The following is a 25191-nucleotide window of genomic DNA, read 5'->3' as shown; positions in this document are numbered from 1 at the left end:
AAATAGGCACATCATCTATTTACACCCGGGTGCAAATAGCATCTGCCTGCCTATGGGATGAAATTACATTATCATGATCCCATAGGCATCCAGGAAATGAGCAAAATGGTAAAAATGGTAAATGGCCTGCATTTATATAGCGCTTTTATCCAAAGCGCTTTACAATCAGTAGATAGTCTACATTCACCCATTCATACACCGATGGCGGCAGGCTGCCACGCAGGGTGCCTACACACCATCGGGAGCAAGGAGGGTTAAGTGTCTTGCCCAAGGACACAACGACAGCAGCTGGGAGGGAGCGGGGATCGAACCGCCAACCCTTGCGTCATTGGCCGACCCGCTCTACCTCCTGAGCTAAAGCCGCCCCGGGGGGAGCAAGGGGGGGGGGGTGCACCTTTTTCCAAGCTTCGTCTGGGGAGAGGCCCCCCGTCTCTTTGAACCCCCCTGGTATAAAACAAAGGCTACATTTTCAATGGGCTAATCCTAAAAGGTCGGCACATATTGGTGTCGACTATATACATGGAAGTCTGACAAGACAGCTTGAGGAGGGTTATACCATATTTACTTCATACACACTGTAGGTAGGAGAGCAAGATAAAGTCATAGCATGGAAACCAACTTGAAACTTGAAATTAGTTTGATTTGATTCATTGTTGTCATGGAAGGAAAAGCTTCTGCAACAGCAGTTAGACACCAACACTCTGAAACACTGAAAACCAGACTAATAATGACATTATTTTAGGCTTAGCAGCTACTTAAGACAGAGCTCCTTCAATTTCATTGCAGGTTTGACAGTTTTTCTGCAGCTGTGGTCTGGGAGGTGGATGATATTACTAGCTAATATCCCATATAAAAGGCCCTTAGCTGCAAACAAATATTCCATCAGCCTAGCCCTAGTGAGTATTTTGGTTAGAGCGTCAATAAAGCAGTAAAGAAGTCAATTGTGACACATTGATGATCCTTTCTTTATTTCCCATGTGCATAAACAACATATCAAGACAGACAGTTGGAACAGCCGACGTCAGCTTGGTTTCCTTCCCCTCCACTAACATAAAGCAGACAGAATGACAATGAGGCCTTCAAGTTTATTTAGACAAAACAAACTTATCTACTGTAGTTAGTAAAGCTCAATGTGATTCCTATGAGCTGTGGTGATGGTGGACTTTCGTAGTGTAAACAAAGGCATTTTTCCAGTGGTCCCTGAAGGGAAGAGATGGACGGAGCTGATCTTCACACCTTCACTTAGGATGAGGACGATTCATACTGTACAGTATAGAGGTCTAATGAGATCATATGAATCTATTATCTATTAATACGAGTTTATGGATGGTGAGAAAGGGGTAGAATTAAATAAGTGCTCATTCTTCCTAATCCTTTTCGAACATGTAATATTGAATATATGTTGTTTATAAGAGTTTGCTTATTATGTTTATTGTATATTCTTGTTTTGTTTTCATTTTTTTAGATGATCAAATGATCAAATCAAACTGTGTTAATATTTCTTCAACATTTAGGCAAAGAGCCCTGTGCATTATGGTTTAATTTGTGCACATCATTCTTTAACCAGCTAGTCCAGGTCACTAGCTAGACTTTTTAATCAAGGGAAAACATGTATAGCTGGAAAAGGTAAGAGCATGGCACAGACATTTACAAACATGATCTTCAAAAGTACAAGAAGTTCCTCCTCCTTTCACCTTTCTAGGCAGCATGATTTTACATTTAAAAACATAAAAAAATAAAACACAAATGGAATTCTGCTTTGTCCTCAATATGTTATTTGACAAAAATGTAAAAAAAAAAAAAGATCCATACTACATTTATGGCAAACTTGTCACCTCAAGAAATATAAAGAGAAGATGCCGGGAGGGAGGCAGTGACTTCAGAGTGAAAACACTTTTGAGCGTGTGCGATAATCTATCTGCTTTCTGAATCAAGCTGAATGGAGGCATGTTGCAGAACGTTTGGAGGATGGTTATTAGGGCCATGTTCCACCATGCTGGAAGACTAACAACAAAACTATGAAATAGCCTTTTCCTTCTTGACAAGACTACGAAAAACTAAGAAATGTACGGTACTCATTTCTGTGTGGTGTAAATTCATCACTTTATGCTGTAAAATCAGACAAAATTAGAGAATTTCTGCACAGAAATGTGACATTTTGTCTGTTTTACCAGGGAGAAAAAGAGGATAATGGCTGGAGCCTCCCTCGGTATCCAGTCTTGCAACAAGCCTCCATTTGATTGATGGGATGATCCATAAATGAGAGTGTCAAGATCTGTCAAGATCGGCATCCCAAGGAAGGGTGTGTGTGTGTGTGTGTGTGTGTGTGTGTGTGTGTGTGTGCGTGTGTGTGTTGGGGGGTGCGCTTAACTCCATCCATCTTCATGACAGGTAAATGAGGGTTTCAACCTCCAATAAAACTTCACTTTGCATCCTCAGCAATTATTGTCTGCAAAAGACAAACAGAGAGAAGAAAGTCTGTAGTTAGAGTTGATATGATTTACTGTAGCTGAAGGAATGAGAATAACGAATCTACGTCTTGAGAGAGTTCACGCGCTGAAACCAGTTCAGAAGATGAGGATCGGCTATAATATTAGGGCTGTGCAATAAAATCGATACGGCGATATATCGCGATATTTTTTCCCGCAATACTGTATCAATATTTCAGAAAAATATCGTGATATATCGCCATATCGATTTTTTGCACAACCGTCTGTGCAGTGACACAATAAGAATACTTTTTATTTCAGTGCGTTCAGTAACACACTCCACACTCAGTAGTTTTGACTCAATTTGTGCATTAAGTTATCAATATAAAATGATATACATATTATTAAACTACCTGGATGGTACACAGCGAGTTGTATTTTCAGCTCTATTGTTTAATTTTCAGTCAATTATGTAGAGTATTGCAATATATCGCAATATGTATTGTACCGCAATGTATCGTGATACAATCGTATCGTGACCCATGTATTGTGATACGTATCGTATCGTGAGGTCCTTGCCAATACCCAGCCCTATATAATATAGAATAATAATATAATTTAGGCCTATAGGAATTACAAGATGCAATACAAGATATAGCATAAGTACCAAATGTTCAAGTATACATACTACTGCATGCGCTGGGACGCGTCATCAGTGATGTTAACTGGGGTCGTGGGGTGTTTCGGGTCTGTCAACATCATACACCCTCGCCCAGTAGACCCAGCCGAGGCCGTTTAAGACCCCGACCCGCGTCCCAGAAGCAGCCGCTCACGGATCAGCCTTCCTACTCTGTCTGCAACGTTGCCCACGGAAGGGTTGATCACGCCCAATCCGCTGCAATAGAGTTTAGTGCTACACCGCAGCATTGTGAGACCTTCGGTGCATGGAGGTCTAAGGCCCTGTGGGGTGATTCCAGGCCGGGCACCTCCTTCGTCTCACCAGAACCTCCTGTGGCAAAAGGCAATCCTACCATGCCGTACCATGGGCAGGGAGGATGCCTCAAGGAGGCCTGTGCGCTGCACGTCATACACCTGCGACGAGCACCTCGCTCTAGCCTGAAGGACCCCAGGCCGCGCCGATGTTTACGCAGATTTTCAGGAGGCTGATCCGTAGCGTTTGTGGATTTCTCCCTCATGAGAGAGCCAGGCTGGGGTGCTAAAACCCATCCCGTACCGGATGCCGTCTCTCCGACCGTCAACTGTCTCTCCAGCTAGTCACCAAACTATACTTGGTTGTCACCTAGTCTATTCCCAAGTGTCACTGGCCAGGGGGAGCCAGGGGTTTCGGTTCAAGTATACATACTACTGCATGCGCTGGGACGCGTCATCAGTGATGTTAACTGGGGTCGTGGGGTAATCAATATACGATACAATACAAGAATTATAGATCTAGGCTATATAGGATCTATAATTTATAGAAACAGCTGCCTGTGATTAACTGGACTGGGAGGGGGGTGAATAGGCTATGTGTTGAAAAAGCTATGTACTGTGTATTGTATTTTTTATTGTATATTTTTTATTTTAGAGCAAGATAAAATATGTCTGCTCTTGTTGGAGCTTGGGCTAAAAGCCCCGGAATTTTACATACATCTTTTAAAATAAAGATGTGTTTAAAAAGCTATTGCGTGTTACGTTTTCAGTGCCGTGCCTTTTCTCTGGGTAAACAAGAAGTGGAATGCGTGCCCGTCTCCATGTCCTTGAGTGCCCACCGCCCGGGTGGGGTCGTCAAAAGGGCCTTTGTGTGTGGAGTTTGCATGTTCTCCCCGTGCCTCCCGGGGGTTTCCTTCATATAGGAACCCCCTTCACCAAAAACATGCAATATCCTGGTTGCTAATGTGGTTCCTCCTCTGGTCGTCAAGGGCGCCTGTTCGGAGGGAGGGGAACTGGTTGGAATAGCGTGAACCTCCCACGTGCTATGTCCTACCGGTGAAGCTTTCCCTGTCAGGTGAAAAGAAGCGGCTGGCTAACTGCCCATATCTCGGAGGAAGCATGGAGCCAGTTTCGGCTCTCCCCAGGATCGGCAGAGGGTGGAGCAGCAACCAGGATAAATCAATTAAATTAGCACTAATGGGGGATAACAATGGGATAAAAAGAAGTGAACTTGAAATGAACTGAGCTGCTCATTTTTGGGGGCCGTGAGCTATTAGCTCAAAGTTCAAAATATGAGCTATGAACGTGAACTAGTTCATTTGAATCTGCATGAGCTGAACTTTGAGCTAGCTGTTGTGAAGTGTGAGCTTGCACAACACTGGCTCCAGACAGTGCCCTGCCCTCCTATTTGAAACTAATCTAGGGCCTCAATGTGCACTAGCCACGTGCCGTCCAGTCTGTCTCCGAGCAGAGCCATGTGTTTGCTTTCACGTGTTGAGAAGTACCAGGACAGCAATGTGGGATGCCATCTGTCGCCCATAGCCTCGTCAAGGTAGGCCAGTACCGGGTCGCTGACAGCAAAACATCTAATAAGTGAGTTAGTGCTCATTGAAATTCTGAAAGAGTTCTACAGTTCATGCTCTCAGAAAGGAGCAACCTCTTAGGGGATAGCGCCTGTCGGAAGATAGAGCCCAGTTTCTCTGTGTCACCTGATGTCTGCTGACGTTGACGTTTTTGTACTATTATGTCCATATGCCTGCTGCAAACCAAATTTCCTTCTGGATATCAATAAAGTTGAAGTTGAAGTTAGCGGAGGAATACGGCAGTTGTACGGTTGGGAGACAAAGTAGTGCCGAATGAGACGGCTGTTTGGCGGAAAAGTAAAGCGCTGAAAATGGTCAAAATAGAGCGTAGCATTCTGCTGTTTCTTTTGAATGCTAATCTACGGCCTCAATGTGTATTAGCCATGTGTCATCCAGTCTGTATCAGAGCAGAGCAGCAGAGCCATGTGTCATCCAGTCTGTATCAGAGCAGAGCCATGTGCCATCCAGTCTGTATCAGAGCAGAGTGGCAGAGCCATGTGCCATCCAGTCTGTATCAGAGCAGAGTGGCAGAGCCATGTGCCATCCAGTCTGTATCAGAGCAGAGCAGCAGAGCCATGTGTCATCCAGTCTGTATCAGAGCAGAGCAGCAGAGCCATGTGTCATCCAGTCTGTATCAGAGCAGAGCAGCAGAGCCATGTGTCATCCAGTCTGTATCAGAGCAGAGCAGCAGAGCCATGTGCCATCCAGTCTGTATCAGAGCAGAGTGGCAGAGCCATGTGCCATCCAGTCTGTATCAGAGCAGAGCAGCAGAGCCATGTGCCATCCAGTCTGTATCAGAGCAGAGCGGCAGAGCCATGTGCCATCCAGTCTGTATCAGAGCAGAGCATCAGAGCCATGTGCCATCCAGTCTGTATCAGAGCAGAGCGGCAGAGCCATGTGCCATCCAGTCTGTATCAGAGCAGAGCATCAGAGCCATGTGCCATCCAGTCTGTATCAGAGCAGAGTGGCAGAGCCATGCGTTTGCTTTTAAGTCATGAATAGACATTTAGTCCACGTGCTGAGAAGTACCAGGACAGTGACTACATTTACATGGACTGCAATAATCTCTCTATCGACCTTATTCTAAATAAGACCGTTTCGATTAAGGTGTTTATATGAGTTTCTCTCCACCCCCCAATATTTTATTTTTCAATGTCTTTCAGAACACAAAGAACAAACCCAACAGTCTCAGACACAGGGAAAGGAGAAAAGAAAATTATATATATATATATATATATATATATATATATATATATTGCACTGCCACGTGATGCTACCTGCCGTGTGAAGTGCGTACGTGCTTGTGAGAGACAGTGTACAAAGGATCCCACGTACGGGGACTGTGAGAAACCAGCTGTGCGAGTCACCTGTCGCCCCTAGCCTCGTCAAGGGAGGCCAGAAACGGCTCCCTGACAGCAAAAAATCTAATACGTGAAAGAGTTCGTTCTACAGTTCATGCTCTCAGAAAGGAGCAACCTCTTCATCAAAAACATTCTGCTGTTTCTTTTGAATGTTGATGCTTTTCTACTGAGTTTTTTACCTAGAATGGCAAAGGTGAAGATTTTCATTTGAAAACATTGGCATGTGCTGCAAAGTGATCCCACTTTAAAAGACATTTGTGTTAATCCACCTATTCTTTCCTTCAGAAAATCTCGTTCTATTGAAGCCAGAGCGGTTCAGTATGCTTCAGCCTACACCTCCATCTAGTTGGTTTGTTTTAGATGTGGACGTTGTGTTCATTGTTCCAATTCTAATGAGACCAAACAGTTTTCACATCCCCGCACCGGTAAAAAATATAATATTAACTCCTTCATCAACTGTAATTCTTCTCATGTGGTATATATGTTAAAAATGTCCATGTGGTCTAGTTTATGTAGGGCAGACAAAACGTGCTTTTCAAGTCAGAATAGCAGAACATAAGGCAGCGATACGCAACAGCGATTGTGCCAAACAAACGTTAATATCTCAAAAACTATACATCACATCGCTTCTATTTTGACATTCTGAGTGAGAGCAGAAGTAGCTCAAGAGCTTGATGTATAATATATGCATGTCGTGTTAAAGTTGTGTGAACTGTCGCAGTTTTTAAAATGTAAACAGAGTTAGCCGGCTAGAGTCAGACACTCAAGCCTCGCGCCGCTTGGGCTCCATAGGGTTCCATTGCCGTTGCCACCCAGTGACGCGGTTTGTTTACCAAAATGCTGCTCGGCTGATCCCTCGTATACTATACATGATACATTTTTTCTCACTTTCTTTTTTCTCACTGTGTGGCTACTTTTAAAATAAAGTGCATTTGGAATTGCATTGTATTATGATCCATAATTAAAATAAACAAATGCATGCACTTCCATTATCTTTTATTAATACAAATACTGCCCTCTGTTACAAGAGTTAGCCACCAGGTGGGAGTCAGGGTTCCAAGCATGCAGCAAAGCTACAGTAAAAGCGGAGAGTACAGAAGAAGAAGCACAAGCTTTACTGACGTTAAGAGCCTGGTGACGCGAGGACGTTAAGTTGCAATAAAGAACGAGTGAAAACATATCACCTGACTGGACATCCATCATATAAACATGGTGCCAGAAGTGCAACCTTGATGATGCGACAGGACACAAAATAACAGGCTGGATTCCACCGGAGCTAAGTTCAACACTTGATAATAAGCAAAAGTGCTAACGCTAGCCGACGAACGGCTTGACACTACTCTACTGCATGCCGAGTGGACGTATCTCCGCAACCGTAACTCATAGAGACTCATGGGTGGTGGCGTTAGATTCAGGGTGGAAAAATACATATACCGTAGTCCTTTAGAGACATCGCAATCTGACCTTCCGTTTGCCAGAAAATGTAAATAATGTAACAATCGATTGTTGACATTTGTGAATCGATTCATAATCATCCACGTCCGCATCGCAATGCATCTAAGAATCGATTTTCCCCCCACCCCTAGTGATAGTGGGATTAAGGTGCATGCCAGAGCATGTGAGCGGAGTGGAGCGGTGATAATTACCACTCCTCGCTCCCGGAGCGGCTCTTTCCACCCGCTCCAGCGCTCACGGCCGCTCCGCTCCAGACCGCTCCCCGCTCCATACAGATTTCACCCGCTCGCACTCACCGCTCCGCTCAAAAGAATAAAAAAGATCAAAAGGCCAGGGTGTTTTAATTTGCGTTTAAACGCCTGGGCAATGGGCATTGCTCACTACAAATAACATGAGCTCAGCATAGTCGGCTGCATGTTCGTTTCTCTTCCTTCTCGTCTCGCAGCAGCTGGCAAGAAAATAGTGGGTGTGGCACATGGCCACGCACAGATGCATTCTGGTTCGAACATGTTGTGATCGAAACTGGAGCGGTACTGAACGGGTGATCGGTGCCGCTCCAACTTTCGCTCCGGTACCGCTCTGGTCCCCGCTCGCCGCTCAAGCCAAAATCCCCCCGCTCCGCTCCGCTCACATGCTCTGGTGCATGCATACACGTCTACAATGTACTTGAATAATGCGATTCAGTTTGGAATACTACACGTCTCAATTCAACTATGACCTTATTCCGGTTAAAGTAATCAGAACGTGCCGTTTACATGGCAGTGTCTTATTCAGAGTATTGTATTAATTGGGCTAATATCGGAATATCGCAGTCCACGTACGTACGTAGTCATTGAATCATTCCTGAGTCTGTCTCGTTTGCATCTCAGCGTAATCGAATACAGACGATTGTTGAAATCTAATTTGGTAGAATTCGCTGCAAGCCGAATACTGTTTTAGCACCAAAGTCATGGTGTCGCTACTGAAATGTTTTCATATTGGCCACATAGAATACATCTATGCGGTCCATGGGAGGAGTAAACAGACCCAGGCCCATTCAGTAGGGGTGGGAGAAAAAAATCGATTCACCTAAGTATCGCGATCTTTTATTCCAGAATCGATAATCGCAAAAAAAAAAAAAAAAAAAAAAATTGGGTGCCCGCAGTCAGGCCACTCACTGAACAGCAGGCCAGGCGCCGCCTACTGGTTTACTAGTGGTTTTATTACTTTATTAGTTAGTCTGAGTAATAATTACACTTCAGGGTTAAAGTGGGTGCATCTCATTGTATAATTGGACTTGGCCCAAATTGGGCTTCCCCTGTTTTTAACTATTATCGCCCAGCCCTACTCATGATATAATACAGTCTCTAGAAGTGTATGATTCAACTTTTCCCATGTTCTAATCTAGTGTAAAAAAGCAAACAAACTGAAAAAAGAAAAGAAAAAAAGAAACAAAAATCTCAATAAATCGTAATATCGAATCGCAATAATCGTAGAATCGCAATACTTAAGAATCGCAATATATATCGAATCAGCACCCAAGTATCGTGATAGTATCGAATCGGGAGATAAGTGAATCGGCAGAGCCCTACCGTTCAGTCACCTGTTGTGGAGGAGCAGAGGCAGACTCCTTCTACTTTCACTTGGAGCTGATGTGCTTGACCTCCTTGCCCGTCTTCTTCAGCTTCTCGGTGAGAAAGTCCACGTCTCGGTCAGACTCGATCCACACGCGCTTCTTGGGCAGGTCGATGTCAAACGTCAAATCTGACAGCAAACACAGAGGCAGCTGGTTTATTTCCAGTGGCAGCACTAAAGGCACTGATCGAGGGAGGTTCAGGGAAAAACTTACTTTATCACAAAATAACTCCTGGAATGCATTAAACATCACAGATTAATGCTATAGAACAGTGGTCCCCAACCACTGGGCAGCGGACCGGTACCGGGCCGCAATGCATTTGGTACCGGGCCGCGAGAGGAGAAAAAAGGAGATCACATAGAATAAATAATACATAAAGTAATAAGTGCCTTCAGACAGAACTTTTTTTATGTATTTGGTTTAGTATGCAAACGGCAATATCAGGCTATCTTGGCACAATTGTTAGGTGCTTATGGGATCAAATAGCATTATCATGATCCCATAGGCATCCAGGAATTGAGCGAGGGGGGCACCTTTTTCCAAGCTTTGTCTGGGGGAGCCCAACACTGAAAACCAGACTAATGACATTATTTTAGGCTTAGCAGCTACTTAAGAGCGCCTTCATTGCAGGTTTTGCAGGTTTGACAGTGTTTTTCTGTAGCTGTGGTCAGGGAAAAACCTCTCGCTCTTCAGAGGCGGATGATATTACTAGCTAACATCCCATATAAAAGGTCAATAGCTGCAAACAAATATTCTATCAGTATAGCCCTAGTGAGTAAGCCTTGTTTGGCATACTGGATCGATGTTGGAATGAAGAGTGGACCCAAAAAGCTTCAGTTGGATGGAATATCCTCTGTCCTGTCCTGGGGGAGGACCATGGACTGTGAGGACCTGTCCCACCATGGACTGTGAGGACCTGTGACTGTCCCACTGTGGACTGTGAGGACCTGTCCCACTCACCTTCAATCTTGCTAAGGACTCGGGCCACGGCTCCTGAACAGCCCTCACATGTCATGGCCACCTCAAATTCGTGCTTCTGTTGGACAAATTGAATCACATGCTATTATCTTACTGGAAACTCAGACCACATCATGTGACATACATTTGAGATGACATCATTTATCGTTAAATATTAAATAAAAAGGGAATCGTTTATTTGCAAAAACACTTGTGTGTAATTTTATCCTTTTATATTATATATTGATGTATTCATATTGGAATTATTTAATTGTATGTATATTTTTATTATGCATAATAATAAAAAACATGTTCACCTGACCACATAACCTAAATATTTTTTTATGTGCACTCCAGGGACTGGGAGTATCAAACAGGTGTTGTTTATTCATTTTAAGAATGGCATTTATCTGTTTTTACAGGTGAGCTAGTCCAACATCCTGTGACAGTCACGGTTATGTGACTGTGTGTGACACAATGTTGGAACCAAACGTTACATCACACACTAGTCACATACATAATGTTATAATAAACACATAATTACAACAACCCTAACGTTAAGATTGTGTGATGTAAGTTTGTCAAATATCAGGCATGGAGTAGCTTACAGTAAGATAACCTCTTACTGTGATATGTTAACGTTATGATTAACTCACTGCTAGCTAACATACTTAGCTGTTGTTCGATTTATCAATCAAGTCCAGAGACGAAATATGTTAACTGATTCTAACGAATCCTCAATTGAAGATATTGAGTTAAAAGTGATGCTAACGTTAGCATTGACTTAACGTGAAAGCAAGTTAGCTATGAAGTTAGCTTGATCAGTTAATTACAGCTAACGTTAACGTTTATGTTAGCAGCCTGCTAACGTCAACCACATAATTAGCTAAGTATGAAATAATATCACTCGTAAGAACTTACAGGCATGTTTTAAAGTGATGTAGCAGAGCTGTGTGGACTTTTTCCTCTCTATCTCTCTACTTGACTTCAGCTGCGACAGTCACTGGTCTTTTGAATGGTCTCGTCAAGCCATAATAATGATAAATAAAGCTTCCGGTAAGAACACGCAAAAATAAAACCCTTGTCTACCACAACGCTTGACTGATACAGATACTCCCAAAGTGAAATTAAAGAATAAAGTTTGTGGCGATATCTGCAACGTTATAACTGCTCAAGTGGAAATGAAGAATGTGTTAAAGTCAAAAAAATAAGCTAGATCTTGCTTTTGTATTGAAAGGGAAATCATTGAATTTCCGGTCCTATACTGTATTCTGGGTAGCTTGATGCAGCCGAGGGCCTGCTGGGGAGATGTGCTAGATTATCACGGTTGTGGGGCTCGCCAAGAGCGGTCCATTTTCCCTACTAACGAATTTGACAACACTGCGTTTTGTTTTATTTCGTTTATTTGAACAAATGACACGAGGACGAGAGATGAAATAGACTACAAACTGCGTAGGCGAGACAGAGTAACCCTACATCTGGGGTGTTTATGAAAACCTTGCACTCTCTGGCTAAACCGATTCCCAAACCACGCGCTTTCTTTTCCAAGTAAAATGCAGACTCAACGGCTAGCACTCAAGAGAGCTAAAATGTATGAACTTTTGCCGATACGAAGTGTTAGCAGCATCAAGTCTATAAAGTATATTTGTCTAAATTTGCAAGGTTTGCAGACAGACTCGCGTTTCCATGGCAAGTTGGCACCGGGGCAGTGTGGCTGCGGCGAATCAGCTGACACGAGTCACGTGATCAGAGCGCCTCCGCTCCGTCAGCAGAGTCCAGTCCGTGGATGTGGTGGTCCAGTCCCGTTTGCATTGAATCAGAGCCACTGTCCACCCAGATAATATGAAAACTCATCTGTTTAGCCTGCGCTGAAGCCATCAGAGCAGAGGGCACAGGAGAGGATCTTCAAGGTATGTCCGTGTGATCATGTGCCCCACTCTGCTGCTTGTTTACACATACACACACAAAGCTAGCAACAACACAGCTAAGCTAACGAGTTTCATGGCACAATAGATAGCCAAGCTATAGGCTAGAAATGCAATATATTCGCCGAAATGCAGCGAAATTAACGCTTATAATGTTATGTTGCCACGCTAATGTATATAACGCTAGCTAATTTGTTTACTGATAGCTAAGTTAGCTCATTTAAGCTAATTTCTTTCCTTCGCCTCTCTGTCTTCCTCCGAGTCGATCTGAAAGTGGGAACAGTTTCTACACAGACAGCCCTATTTAAAGGCCTTTTTAACAACCCAGATTGATGATAAGAGTCTTTGATGCCACAGTGTGCTGCTCAGATCGCATCAGAGGTGTTTGCTCTTGTTGTATGCTGTGTCACAGACAGTGGTCGGTGAGGAGAGGAGACAGATACTGGTTTAAAATGATGCGATTATCTCGTTTATCAGGTTGGTCTGCACTGTCTGCTCTGTGATCATTAACCACGATCGATCTCTGCCCTGATGCTGACATCCTGCTTTTGATCACTCACTGCACTGTGAATTGACTGTGTGTGATAGAAGTGTAGCCGTGTTACAGCCAGCGAAACACAATGTCATCATTTTATGTTGGTATTATGTAAAGTGGGTATTATGGATGGGCAATATATTGATGTTATATTGATATTGTGATATGAGACTAGATATTGTCTATTCATCTTAGATTTTTGATATTGTTGTAATATGGTGATATGGCGTAATACGTGTTGTCTTTTCCTGGTTTTAAAGGCTGTATTACAGTAAAGTGATGTCATTTTCTGAACTTACCTGACTGTTCTAGCTGCTCTATTATTTCCCCTTTACCCACTTAGTCATTACTGATGTTTATATTTATAAAAACAAATCAGTTTTATTGAACAATCAAACAAAGTGTTTGTGACGTCTCACATGTGGCTTTGACTTACAACTGAATATTTAGCCCATTTCGTGTAAAATACCGAGATATATATTGTGTATCACCATTCAGCCTAAACATACTGAGATATGATTTTTGGTCCATATCGCCCAGCCCTACGGTAGGGTGTTATTATGTAAGCGTCCATATAGGTAAGACATGTTTGCTCACCCACCCCGATCTAATTGTTTGGGATATTTTGTTCTTTTCTGGGGCAGTTTAGTAGAACTATAAAATAATACAGTGATACTGGCAAATAAACACTCAATTTGTACCAGTAAGATTTTTTTGCGTCCACGCTATGTACTCGCTCGTTCTCATAGAGAGGCAAAGTGACCGCCTACTTCCTGCTTCAGCACTGTGCCAGAGATTTTCATCCGCCATTTTTTTCCCATACACATTTCGTAAAATGCTTATAAAAAGAGTTTTACTGGTTCAAACCAAATGTTCAGCTAACGCTATAATCGGGAGAGACCATAGAACATTTCACTCAGACCAAAACTAAAAAAAAAAAAAACACAGAAAAAACATTTTCTTCAAATCTGCATTTCTTTTACGTTTTGGCCCGGGTGAAATGTTATGCGATCTCTCCTGTTTCTAAATATATCTGTACCGTTTGGTTTGAACCAGTAAAACTATTTTTTATAAGCATTTTACGAAACCTCCAAAACTACTGTATCTCTGAACTATCTCTTTAACCAAATCACACACATTTTGGCTATTCTATGTGATTTGATAACTAATGTAATATTTTTGACTTCCATTCAGTGAGCCTCTCCTGAAACTGTCTGGACCCTCCCTGGCGAGGCCTGCCCCCCACTTTGAAAACCTCTGGTCTAGCATACAAGCAACGGGCAAGTAGCTGGCAGACAGCTGCATCAGGTAATCCTACAGCAGAGCAGGGCTGAGATATGAGAGTGGGCCCATCTGGACATCTAGCTGACTGTCTTTTAAATCTATAAAACTCTACATGAGCAAAGGTTAGATGTGCCCTGACGCTTCCTCACGCACGTAGCTTTATAGTGTGGACTCGTATTGCACTGGTACAGAGATCTAAGTCCTTTTCCCACTGCACACCTAACATAAACTACGCTGTTAGATGGATACAAAACACCTCACAGCATCACGAGTAGGGCTAGGCAATGATCCAATATGATCCTTTATCGTCTTTCAGTGGAATTATATCTTGATGAGATACTTCAATAAAGTGACACATTTCTGCTCTCTAAATTGCCGATGGCAAGCAAATTTACTGAACATAAAATGAAGCATGGTCGCAATATGATTTGAATTGAATATTTCTGTTTTGTTTGACATCACACCCAACATTACCATTCGGTTCAATGACAGTGTTTCCCCTAGGATTTTGTTCAGGCCTGGTGGTACCCAGCAAAAACAAAACCTAAATCGACCATCCCGTGGCGGGACGGCATATTGGCGCAGTCAGCTTCGGTCAGATGGCGCAGCAGGCAGGCTGCAATTTATATTTACTTTCAAATGTTAGTTCCACGGTATATTCAAGACTTAAAACAAAGTGATCACAAGGAGAGAATGACTTAATAAAGTGCATTTATTGCTGAATAAATAAGCTGAGTAACTTATTGCAAAACATTACAGGGATGAAAACTCACACAGGCTCCCAAAAGCAAATGCTTATTGATTTGAATGAATGAATATTTGGCGTTATTTAGTGCTCTTATATATATTAATACTGTCAACACCAATATAGGTTTTGTTGTATGGTAATATGCCATAAAAGTTTGTATTGAAATTTGTTAACAAAAAATAACAAAAAAATCCAGGCCTGTACAATTGTAGGGGAAACACTGAATGGGATTAATTAAATTATTTACAGTGTTTCCCCTAGAAAAATGTTCAGGCCTGAAGGGATTTCAAAACGTACCCCGACCGCAACAATGGGGCCCCTCGCTGGCGACGCTAAACTTTTAGCTAACCTGTTCATATCTATTTTCGCAATGGCATCCAAAGTATCATCATACTATTATGGGATGCGATCCGAACAGTTGTATTATGGGATGTGCGTTTCCCAGGCAACGACACACGACACGTTTTGGAACAGCGCCGCACGCTGGCACGATGCTCCTAAAAGCAAAATGCTTATTGTTTTGAATGATTTGGCATCTTTTTCTTGGCCAGGTCCCTCTTGAAAAAGAGATTCTTAATCTCAATGAGGCTAACCTGGATAAATAAAGGTAAAAAAAACAAAAAAAACTTCTATTACTGTCAACACTGTCAACACCAGTATTGTTGTATTGTAATAATATGCCATAAAGGTTTATTGAAATTTTGGGGAGAGCAGATTATTATTATTATATATTTTTTGCAAATTTGTCTTATCACCAGTAAACATTCAGAGAAAGCATCAGGGGTCATTTGTCAAGCAGCGACGTCTTAAACCAAATATCTTGACATTCAATATTGATATGCAACCTGCTGACTGTCAAGGTTACTATTTCATCCTGCTTTCATTCTGTCTTATCTGCTGTGCACGTCAAGGTTACTATTTCATCCTGCTTTCATTCTGTCTTATCTGCTGTGCACGTCAAGGTTACTATTTCATTCTGCTTTCCTTCTGTCTTATCTGGTTTTTCCCAAAAGTGTAGAAAAGAAAAAGTATTCTGTTCAGTGAGCAAAATATAGAAATGGTTTTGCGCCAATAGTGAATTAAGAAACACTTGGCAAATCTGACCAAACCCACCAATATTTGCTCCAAGATCCTGCTGAGTGCACTCTGAAGAACTATAGGCTACCGGTACTTACAGCAAAGTCATTTAGTAAGCCTGTTTCAACTCAGCCCTGGAAAGTAGGGATGCATGCTTAATTAAATCCACGATATTCCATTAGTGACCTTTGCTGTTCGTATCAAATCGTAGATTATTATTTTATTTTTTTAAGGAAAAGTGTTTTTTAATTGACTTCCTTCATCTTGTGCTGTGCAGAAAGCCTGAAGTACGCATCAAGCTGCTCGGCAGAGAAAGTCATATTCAGAGAATGAGAATATCTTTAACCTTCACATCTCATTTGCCTGTTTGGAATACATTTTTTACGCACTGAAAAACAAGTACAAAAAAGCAGTATATTGCAATTCACCTCACACTCAGTACCCCCCCCCCCTCTTTTGGCAGTATTCTGCAGCCCTACTGTAAAGTAAACCTGAGTTGTGTGTGTACACCACACTGTGTTTTCATGGTACTTACTTAACCAAGTCATCCTGTGTCATGGAATATTGTGAAAGCTTCCACACTTTATCAAAAAACAACATTTTGAGTATTTCATCATTTAGATGACTTGAAACTAGGGATGCACCGATATGAAAATTTTGGCCGATGCCGATAACCGATATTAACATTGCTGTTATGGCCGATAACCGATATTTACCGATGTCGATATGATCTGTATAAAACCACATTTTTATGATCATCACATTTTGTACATACTGAAAAACACATGTTAACACTGAATTTGAAAAAGTTATGCATTTCTTTATTTGCAAAGCCTTTGGAAAAGCCCATAAATCATAGATTTACTGCATTATTTCATATCAATGTGAAGAATTTGGCTGATAATGATAACCGATATTAACATTGCAACATCTGACCGATACCGATATGACCGATATGTTAAAAAATCGGCCGATACTGGCCGATACCGATATGATTGCCGATATATCGTGCATCCCTACTTGAAACCCTGTGGCACCTGCTCGCCCTGCCCCAATGTACTCGATTAAAAAAAAAATCTATACTACAATACTAGGAGGATCATTTTACTTTGCAACATTGAGCTACTATATATGTAATGTACAAGGCTCAATGCATCAAGGAGGACTTGTACAGTAGCTTTCAAAGCTTAGGCTCTTTTAGTTTGAAAGTGTGGTTATGAATGAATGTGCTTCCTGTTCTCTCCTGTGATACAAACAATACAGTTTCACAGCAGCAGCATTTCAATCCAAGATGAAACGGCTGCATTATAACAAGTAGATCGACTAGTAACTTAAATCATTGCAACATTTCTTACAGTTTGACTGTAGGCAAGGCTTTTAGCTGATGCTCTTATGTGAAACAACCTAAGCAGCAGGCTGGGGTTCAGTCAGTGCCTTGCTCAAAGACCCTCCAACAGGCCAGGCTGTCACCAGAGTTGAGCGAGAGAGTTCTACACGTCATAGTGACAGTCTGAGGTTTAAGTAGATTAATGCTGCGGTCGGACTGGTGGACCCGTGACCCATGCCGTTCCCTGGTTCGATTCCCGAACCAAACCCTAACCCTAACCCCAACCAAGTTGCTTTTATTGCCTAAACCCAACCAAGTTGTTTGTTTCAGAGGAAAAAGCTGCAGCTTTCTTCGGGCACTAAACTCACACAGAGTCAAGGGTTTAAAGCTAAAAAGCATTTATTTGCTAGGGCATATCGAAGTTAAAAAATCAACACCGCAGACCGGTTTCGACCTCGGGCACGCCCTGAAGAAGAGCCTGCGAGGTCGAAACCGGTCGGCGGTGTTGATTTTTTAACTTATCCCTAGCAAATAAAGGCTTTTTAGCTTTAAACCCTTGACTCTGTGTGAGTTTAGTGCCTGAAGAAGGCTGCTCCTTTTTCCTCTGGATCAATTTTTGTACTTCAAGAGCACCTCACAATGCTCACATTCACCCGGGGCCGACCAGTGAGCACTCGGTAACTGTCTTTTGTTAGTAAGATGTTTTGTTTGTTTGCCTAAACTTAACCGGCGATTTGAGCCGTGGCTCCCACAACCTGCTAGCGTGCCGTTAGCCGCAAGACGCGCGAGCCACACTGGCGGACCGAGTTGCTGGTCGCCGACCCGGCCCGGGTGGTCACCAGCCCGGCCAAGGGCTTTCGCTCACCAGGAAGTAGCGGTGGCTCCTCCAAGGCGGGGGGCAAGGGAGGCAGTTACATGGAGCAGGAAAAGCCGGTGTCATTTAACACATTCACTGCCAGCCGTTTTTTCAATACTGTAGTTAGCTTCTGCCAAGTTTTTTTTTGAGGATTCTGGCTCATCTTTCAAGAGCCGAGGATTCTTTTCTGTTAGGATTTTGTGAACACAAAATATCTCAAAAGAACTAATAGAATGTGTGCTTTCTCTGTCTAAAAGAGTTAGTTTGTAGAGTTAGTAGTTATGTAAGCATTAGCAGTTGAATACAGCATGGTTTCAGCGTCTGAAAATTTAAGCTGAGATAAACGGCTTTTTGTGAAATTCGATAGAACAGTCACTTTAACCATTCATTTTTGGCATCAGTAAGACGTCAGACATCTAAACAATAGTTTTGAACAGTAATTTCCTCCATAACAGCAGGAAACCCCCCTCTCCTTCAAACTCCTCCCTCCGTGTGTGTTCTTCTTGGCTGCAGCGGGCGTGTCACAAGCTCGTTTCTGCTGCTGCTGCTCCTGTCTGCTGGCGGCCGCTGGGCGAGTCTGGATGGGGCTCGCTCGTTTCTTGGGGTTTCGGTTGAGAGCTTTGATGAATCTTTTGCGATTCTGGGCTTTATGCTGCGTGTTTCAAAGTGTGTTCCACCCAGTCTATTTTTGGAACCCCCCACCGTTGTGCGCCACAGTTGTGCTCCAGCGCGAAAGCGTTTTCGCCTACAGTATGAGAATGGCTTCCTCAAGCTTTTCCCTGCAGTTTTGGCTCGGATTTCAATAGTCTGGAGAGCACTGTCGCCACTTAGTGGGTCGGTGGAATGGGTTGTACACGTTCGGTGGCTCCAATATTTATATAGGAGATGTAAAAGGGTTAGATCCACGTCCCACCGTCAAAAAAAAATAAATAAAAATAAAGACGAGATATCTCGTCAACGGCAGTCAACCGTTGGATTTTTTAAGACGAGATCTGCAAAAACTACATAAGTACAGTAGTCCACACACACATCCAGTTAAGGTGGACTGTAAGTAGACTGTAACAAACAGTTCAGTTTGTCAGGTGCATGCAACTATGACATGACTTTAGGAAAGTTGTTGGTCTGTCTACTTGACAATCTTGCTGCAATAAAATGGTTGAAGTCAGATGTACAGACTGAAAAATTGTTCTTATATAAACCAGATGTTGACAAAGTTTTCCTTTGGGGACATCATTTGCAGTTGAAAAAGTAAGAAATCGCAATATATCGAAATATCGCAATATTCAATATATCGCAATATATTGCCAGAGCAATCTACATGGCTCTGGGCTGCAGCATGAGCGCTTTCTCTTTGATCAGGGGGCTTTTTCAGGCTATATTTCGGACATTTCTCTAATCTGGAGAGCACTCTCGCCACCTGATGAGTCCGTAAAATAGGTTATACAGCTTCAATAGCTACAATATTTGTACAGGACATACATAAGGCTTTGATCCACGTCCCACCGTCAAAAAAGGCAATTGACGACAATCGTCGTCTTTGGCACTCTACGTTAGTATTCAAATTGACGACAACTGTCGTCATTGGCACTCAATGAGTTAATATAGGATTATACTGTTGTGATGTCATTATTCAGTATCTTCTCCTTTTCTCACTCACTTTCATGTACCGGTAACCACCTGCTCTCCCTTTAGTCGTTTTACACTACAACAGACAGCAACACAGGCATAAACACTGAACTTATTATTATTATGGAAAACCAGATTATGATGAAAATCAAACACTGTAATGTAACAAACAAGGAAAAATAAAATAAAAAAGCTTCTCCTGGGCCAGTCATAGATCTTTGTCCCCCACCCAAAAAAAAAAAAAAAAAAATATATATATATATATATAAATATATATATATATATATATTCAATTCAAATGGGCCGTATCCGGCCCGCGGGCCGCCAGTTGAATAGGCCTGCAGTAGAATGTAGAGATGGAACGATCATGTCATAAAAAAGGTGTGTGCTTAACAACAGTTTATGGGAGCGGGTCATTTGGGTTCAGGAGGGTCATCTTATATCTTCAGGAACGTGAATCACTTTTATGCCTTTTGAAGCGTTTTCTAAAAATCACGTTAAAAAAAATTCATTTACGTTTCAAAAGTCATAAAAGTGATATACATAAACTTTTGTTCACCACAGACCTTATTTTATGCATTGAAGTGAAATCCCCATTCTAAAACCCCATTCACTTTTCCCCCGATGAACCCAAGTGCTACTTCTGGACTCATTCCTGCCGTGCTCTATTGATATAATATAGATATATTGTCCTGTTCTATATGATACTGTACTGTAGCTAAACACCTGAAGTTCAGAATATGTCACTGTGAAACTGCCCTGCCCTGACAGTCAATTACATTCTCTTTCCTACAGTGGGAATCTGCCAGCATTAGGACCCAGAGGCTGGGAGAGAAGACACGCGTCCGTCCGCCCACCAAACCACCATGGCCTCCACGAATGCAGACAACCACGGAGAAGGTATCCAAACCAAGCCACGCTTCTATCCATGCAGCACAGAGTTGAAGTGAAACTGAATTTAAGAGAAGATGAACCTGAGGCGAGTTAGAACAATGTATTGAAGGTCACAGCATTCACAGCAGAGTTCCTCTACTAAATGATTAGTCGGGGTGTTTTACACAATGGAGAGCCACCACTTCCTGCTTCAGCACGCGCACTAGCGTCAGAGGAAATATGAATGGTGGTGAACGGCGAAAGACAATATTTTTTTGATGATGTCTGAATTGTGCCACGAAGACATGTGATTTTTGCTCAATTTCAAAGATAACTTTGCATGTCAAGAAAGCCGCAGTTTGTCATAAAACTGAAACGTAACGTTTCGTTTTGTATGAAACCGCTCAATCAGCTACATCTCTGGCGTCGCACAACAACACGTCACGCCAAGACCGACACGGCCTGGCGGGAGAGGCGTCACTTATGCGACTGGTCATGTGTCGTCTTTCTGATTCATAATATGTCTCTTATGACTTGCAAAGTTATCTTTTAAATTGACAAACATCACGGCATCAAAATTGTCTCCTCCCATTCACCAATCACCACCATTCATATTTTTTCAGACGCTGGTTCGGATAGGCCCTGACCAGAAGGGGAGGGACTTTGGATCCCTATAAGAATACATTTGGCCGCTTGACATTTCTGTTGATGTCACGTCTTAATGCTTTTGAATAACCACAGTCCATCCTAACTGATTACAACGATAACATAAAGCCAGTCCACTTCCACATTATTCGGTGTGATCATGAACATTTCACAGGCATCTAATATAGCCAGTTATGGGTCTTCATCTCAACAATGCAAACTCTGTCGGTTGCTTTGGAAATATTTAATGGAAAGTAGATCAATGATTGATATATTTGACTTTAAAACCAGTGTGCCATGGAACACTGTCTGTCTGTCTGTCAGGTTTCGTCCTGGACGTTGTTAGATTATTCTTGAAGATGATTTCATGGGAACAGTTGATTACAAACACACACACATCTATGTGTTTTTCATATTTGTGATGTGTGCCTCTTTCTTGCTAGTGTTCTAATGATCTGAAAAGGGAAAATAATAATCATTATTTGCTGCTAAAGTCCTAGCCTGGTAAACCAGCCGGTCACGTGAACTCACATTTCATTTCATTCTACCCGACCGTCTGGCCTACAGCCCTGGGAGGGTGTTTGCAGAAATTGCAAAGTGCTCTTAACCAATCAGCCACCCGCCTCCTAGTTGACATCGTAACCGGCCAATCAAGAACGCCGCTGTCAAAACAGTGGATGTCCGTCCTCGATGTTCGTCGAGTTTAAACAGCCATAAAGTGCAGTTATTGCAGAAATAGACTCGATAACAACAATTACCGTAAATTCCGGACTATAAGCCGCACCGGTGTATAAGCCGCACCTGCAAAGTTGACAATTTTTTTCTTATATAAGCCGCACCGGACTATAAGCCGCGGGTGTTTTAACTCATTGAATGCCAATGACGACAGCTGTCGTCAATTCAAATACTGACGTAGAGTGCCAATGACGACGGTTGTCGTCAATTGCGTTTTTTGACGGTGGGACGTGGATCAATCCCTGATACATCTCTGGTACAACTATTGTAGCTATTGGAGGTCTATAACCTATTTTACAGAACCCTTAGGTGGCGACAGTGCTCTCCACATAACAGAAAGGCAAGGAAAAAACAAAGAAGAAGTCGTTATGGAAACGGAAATCGCATCGCATCCGTATGCATCGATATGCTGAAGCACGTTACTGCAGCTGTGCCTGCAGCAGCCAATCTGCTCCCACAATTGAGCCGCTCTGTGTCGGTTGCGACAGCACATCCGCACATCCACACCGTGGAGTTATTATTCTCAACTGGAAGCATCGTTGCCGGTGACAAACACACGCGGAACGCTGTAAAAAAGCCTGGCTGTTCCGCACCCTTCACTGTGCGCACAGCAAACTCAGCAGAGAGCCACCACAGACAGGAGGAGGAGTGTGCAGTTGAGGCGAGGCGGGGCGGGGCGGGGCGGGGCGGGGGGGGGGGGGGGGGGGCACGCAGAGCAGCACGCAACACCCAGACAGACCCAGGCAGCAGGACAGGATTGACAAACGCAAGCCAGAATATCCGATACCCACCAGCAGCAAATCAAAACCAGCAAGAAGCTGCAACCAGCAGCGCACGCAGGGGCCAGCGCTGCTGGTTGTAGCTAAAAATATTATTCTGCCAAACAAAATTCCCTGGCCTAAACTGTTTTATTGAAGGAAATTATTTTTGAGGTGTGACTACATTAGAAAAGATTAGCTTCAGAGTCAGTGATGTGCTTGAAATGATTAATTTCACAAAAGGCCAATTATCTCAGCTTCTAGAAAAAAATTGCTATTTTTGGATGAATCAAGCTATCTTCTCCGGCTCATAACTACAGAACGGAAAATGGGATCAATAAACTTTTTTTTGCAGATGATAGAATAGAGTCTCATCGTTCTTTGTGCGTGTTCAGTGTTTACATAGTAATATCACACAATATTCTGTGGGCCTCGAGAAATCACTGAAAACGCTCTGAAACTCTGGCACTGGGAGCGTCCGTTCTCCAAAAGTGGCTGGCACTCAATGAGTTAATGTTTTTTTTTTTTTTTTTTTTTTTTTTTTTTGTGTTTTAATGTTTAATTACCATATGTAAGGGTTCATGCACAGAGGGGATTGTCGGGAAAGAGATGGCTGTTTGAGGAAGCTCCCATTTATTAACATTTCAACAAAACAACATAACACAACACCACCTGTGTTGTTATTTACAGTGCACACAGTGTCATACAGTGTGGTGAAAAGAGGGCAAGAGAGGAAATTAAAACAGAAGTGGATTTATAGTTAGAAAGAGTGCTAAAAAAGAGAGATTTTTTTTTTTTTTTTGAAAAAATCCATAGATAAGCCGCACCGTTATATAAGCCGCAGGGGCCAAAAAAGGCCAAAAAACGGGAAAAAAGGTGCGGCTTATAGTCCGGAATTTACGGTAAGTACAGGAGTATCGCCGCAACCGCAGAGTTTCTCAGCGGAAAATATGTTTTTGCCGTTCTCCCGAGTGGATTTGGATTTGACTGGATCCAACGCTGATTGGCTGAAGAAGTTGTCTGTCAAGGCAAGTACACCCGCCCAACTTCCGCCCACTGCAAAGACTTGTCTGGTAGAATGAAATGAAGTGTGAGTTCACGTGACCGGCTGGTTTACCAGGCTACCAAAGTCCACCTTTCTGAAGAGGCATTGCTTTGCTTTTGACTCAGGGCCACAAGCTGAAAAGACAAAGCCAGTGCTCCAGGGTGTCATTCAAAGCAGTCTAGTATCTGTTACATAGTGTGTGTGTGTGTGTGTGTGTGTGTGTGTGTGTGTGTGTGTGTGTGTGTGTGTGTGTGTGTGTGTGTGTGTGTGTGTGTTATCAAATGGGCAAGGAGCTGCTGAATCATCAAATATTTGTTCTTTCATCAAGAACAAATCAATTGGACATTGTAGGCTTGAAAGGAGTCTGGTGAAATTCTGTCTCCCCAATTGTAGTCGGCCAATTCCCCCTGTGCTGACGTTGCTCCGCCCGCTCTGCCGATGTGTGGAGAGTTGTAGACTAGCACATGCTTCCTCCGATACATGCCAGCCCCTTCTTTTCACCTGACAGCGAGGAGTTTCACCGGCATACCCCACCGGCTTCCCACCCGCAAGAGGCAAGATACTGCCAATTGTGTCTGTAGGAATGCCTTACCAAGCCAGAAGTACCACTGCCAGGAATTGTAGTATTCAGTATTACATTTTGTAGCTGATTGTGTTAAATGGCATAATATCGTCCCATATCGATCGCAGACCCCTGAATTGAATCACAATCGTATCGTGGCAGACTTTGTGATATCGGCAAAGTACCGTATTGTTGACTCTATATAATATTGTATCATGATTCAACTTGTGATTTACACCCCTATCGCTGATGTGACAAAGTGGCGTTGCTGCTTTAAGATATATTGAGAAGGTCTTAAAAAATGTCTTAAAAGGTATTGAATATAACTTCAGTATTCCTGCATATACCCTGCCTCTCTAGGGTCCATGTTCACAGACCTCCTCTCTAGGGTCCATGTTCACAGACCTCCTCTCTAGGGCCCATGTTCACAGACCACCTCTCTAGGGTCCATGTTCTCAGACCTCCTCTCTAGGGCCCATGTTCTCAGACCACCTCTCTAGGGCCCATGTTCTCAGACCTCTCTAGGGTCCATGTTCTCAGACCACCTCTCCAGGTCCCATGTTCTCAGACCACCTCTCTAGGGCTCATGTTCACAGACCTCTCTAGGGTCCATGTTCTCAGACCTCCTCTCTAGGGTCCATGTTCACAGACCACCTCTCTAGGGCTCATGTTCACAGACCTCTCTAGGGTCCATGTTCTCAGACCACCTCTCTAGGGCCCATGTTCTCAGACCTCTCTAGGGTCCATGTTCTCAGACCACCTCTCCAGGTCCCATGTTCTCAGACCACCTCTCTAGGGCCCATGTTCTCAGACCTCCTCTCTAGGGCCCATGTTCACAGACCACCTCTCTAGGGTCCATGTTCTC

The 25191-nt window shown here is 42.9% G+C and overlaps 1 protein-coding gene across 2 annotated transcripts in view; it reads left to right on the top strand.

Moving 5' to 3' along the window:
- Positions 1-12117: 12117 nt before the first annotated feature.
- Positions 12118-25191, top strand: part of slc36a1 (solute carrier family 36 member 1) — a 42627-nt gene continuing 29553 nt past the window's right edge. Inside the window, exons 1-3 of one of the 2 annotated variants that reach the window (XM_083651581.1) lie at positions 12124-12240; positions 13985-14098; positions 20504-20608. In XM_083651581.1, the coding sequence (XP_083507707.1) occupies positions 20575-20608 (34 nt within the window). In that variant the 5' untranslated portion in view covers positions 12124-12240; positions 13985-14098; positions 20504-20574. Of the gene's footprint in view, positions 12241-13984; positions 14099-20503; positions 20609-25191 lie in introns of both variants that reach the window. The other variant, XM_083651582.1, reaches the window with a different exon arrangement.

This window comes from Poromitra crassiceps, assembly GCF_964638095.1.
Source record: "Poromitra crassiceps genome assembly, chromosome: 15".
Lineage (NCBI taxonomy): Eukaryota > Metazoa > Chordata > Actinopteri > Beryciformes > Melamphaidae > Poromitra > Poromitra crassiceps.
This window is presented reverse-complemented; position numbering and strand designations above follow the sequence as displayed.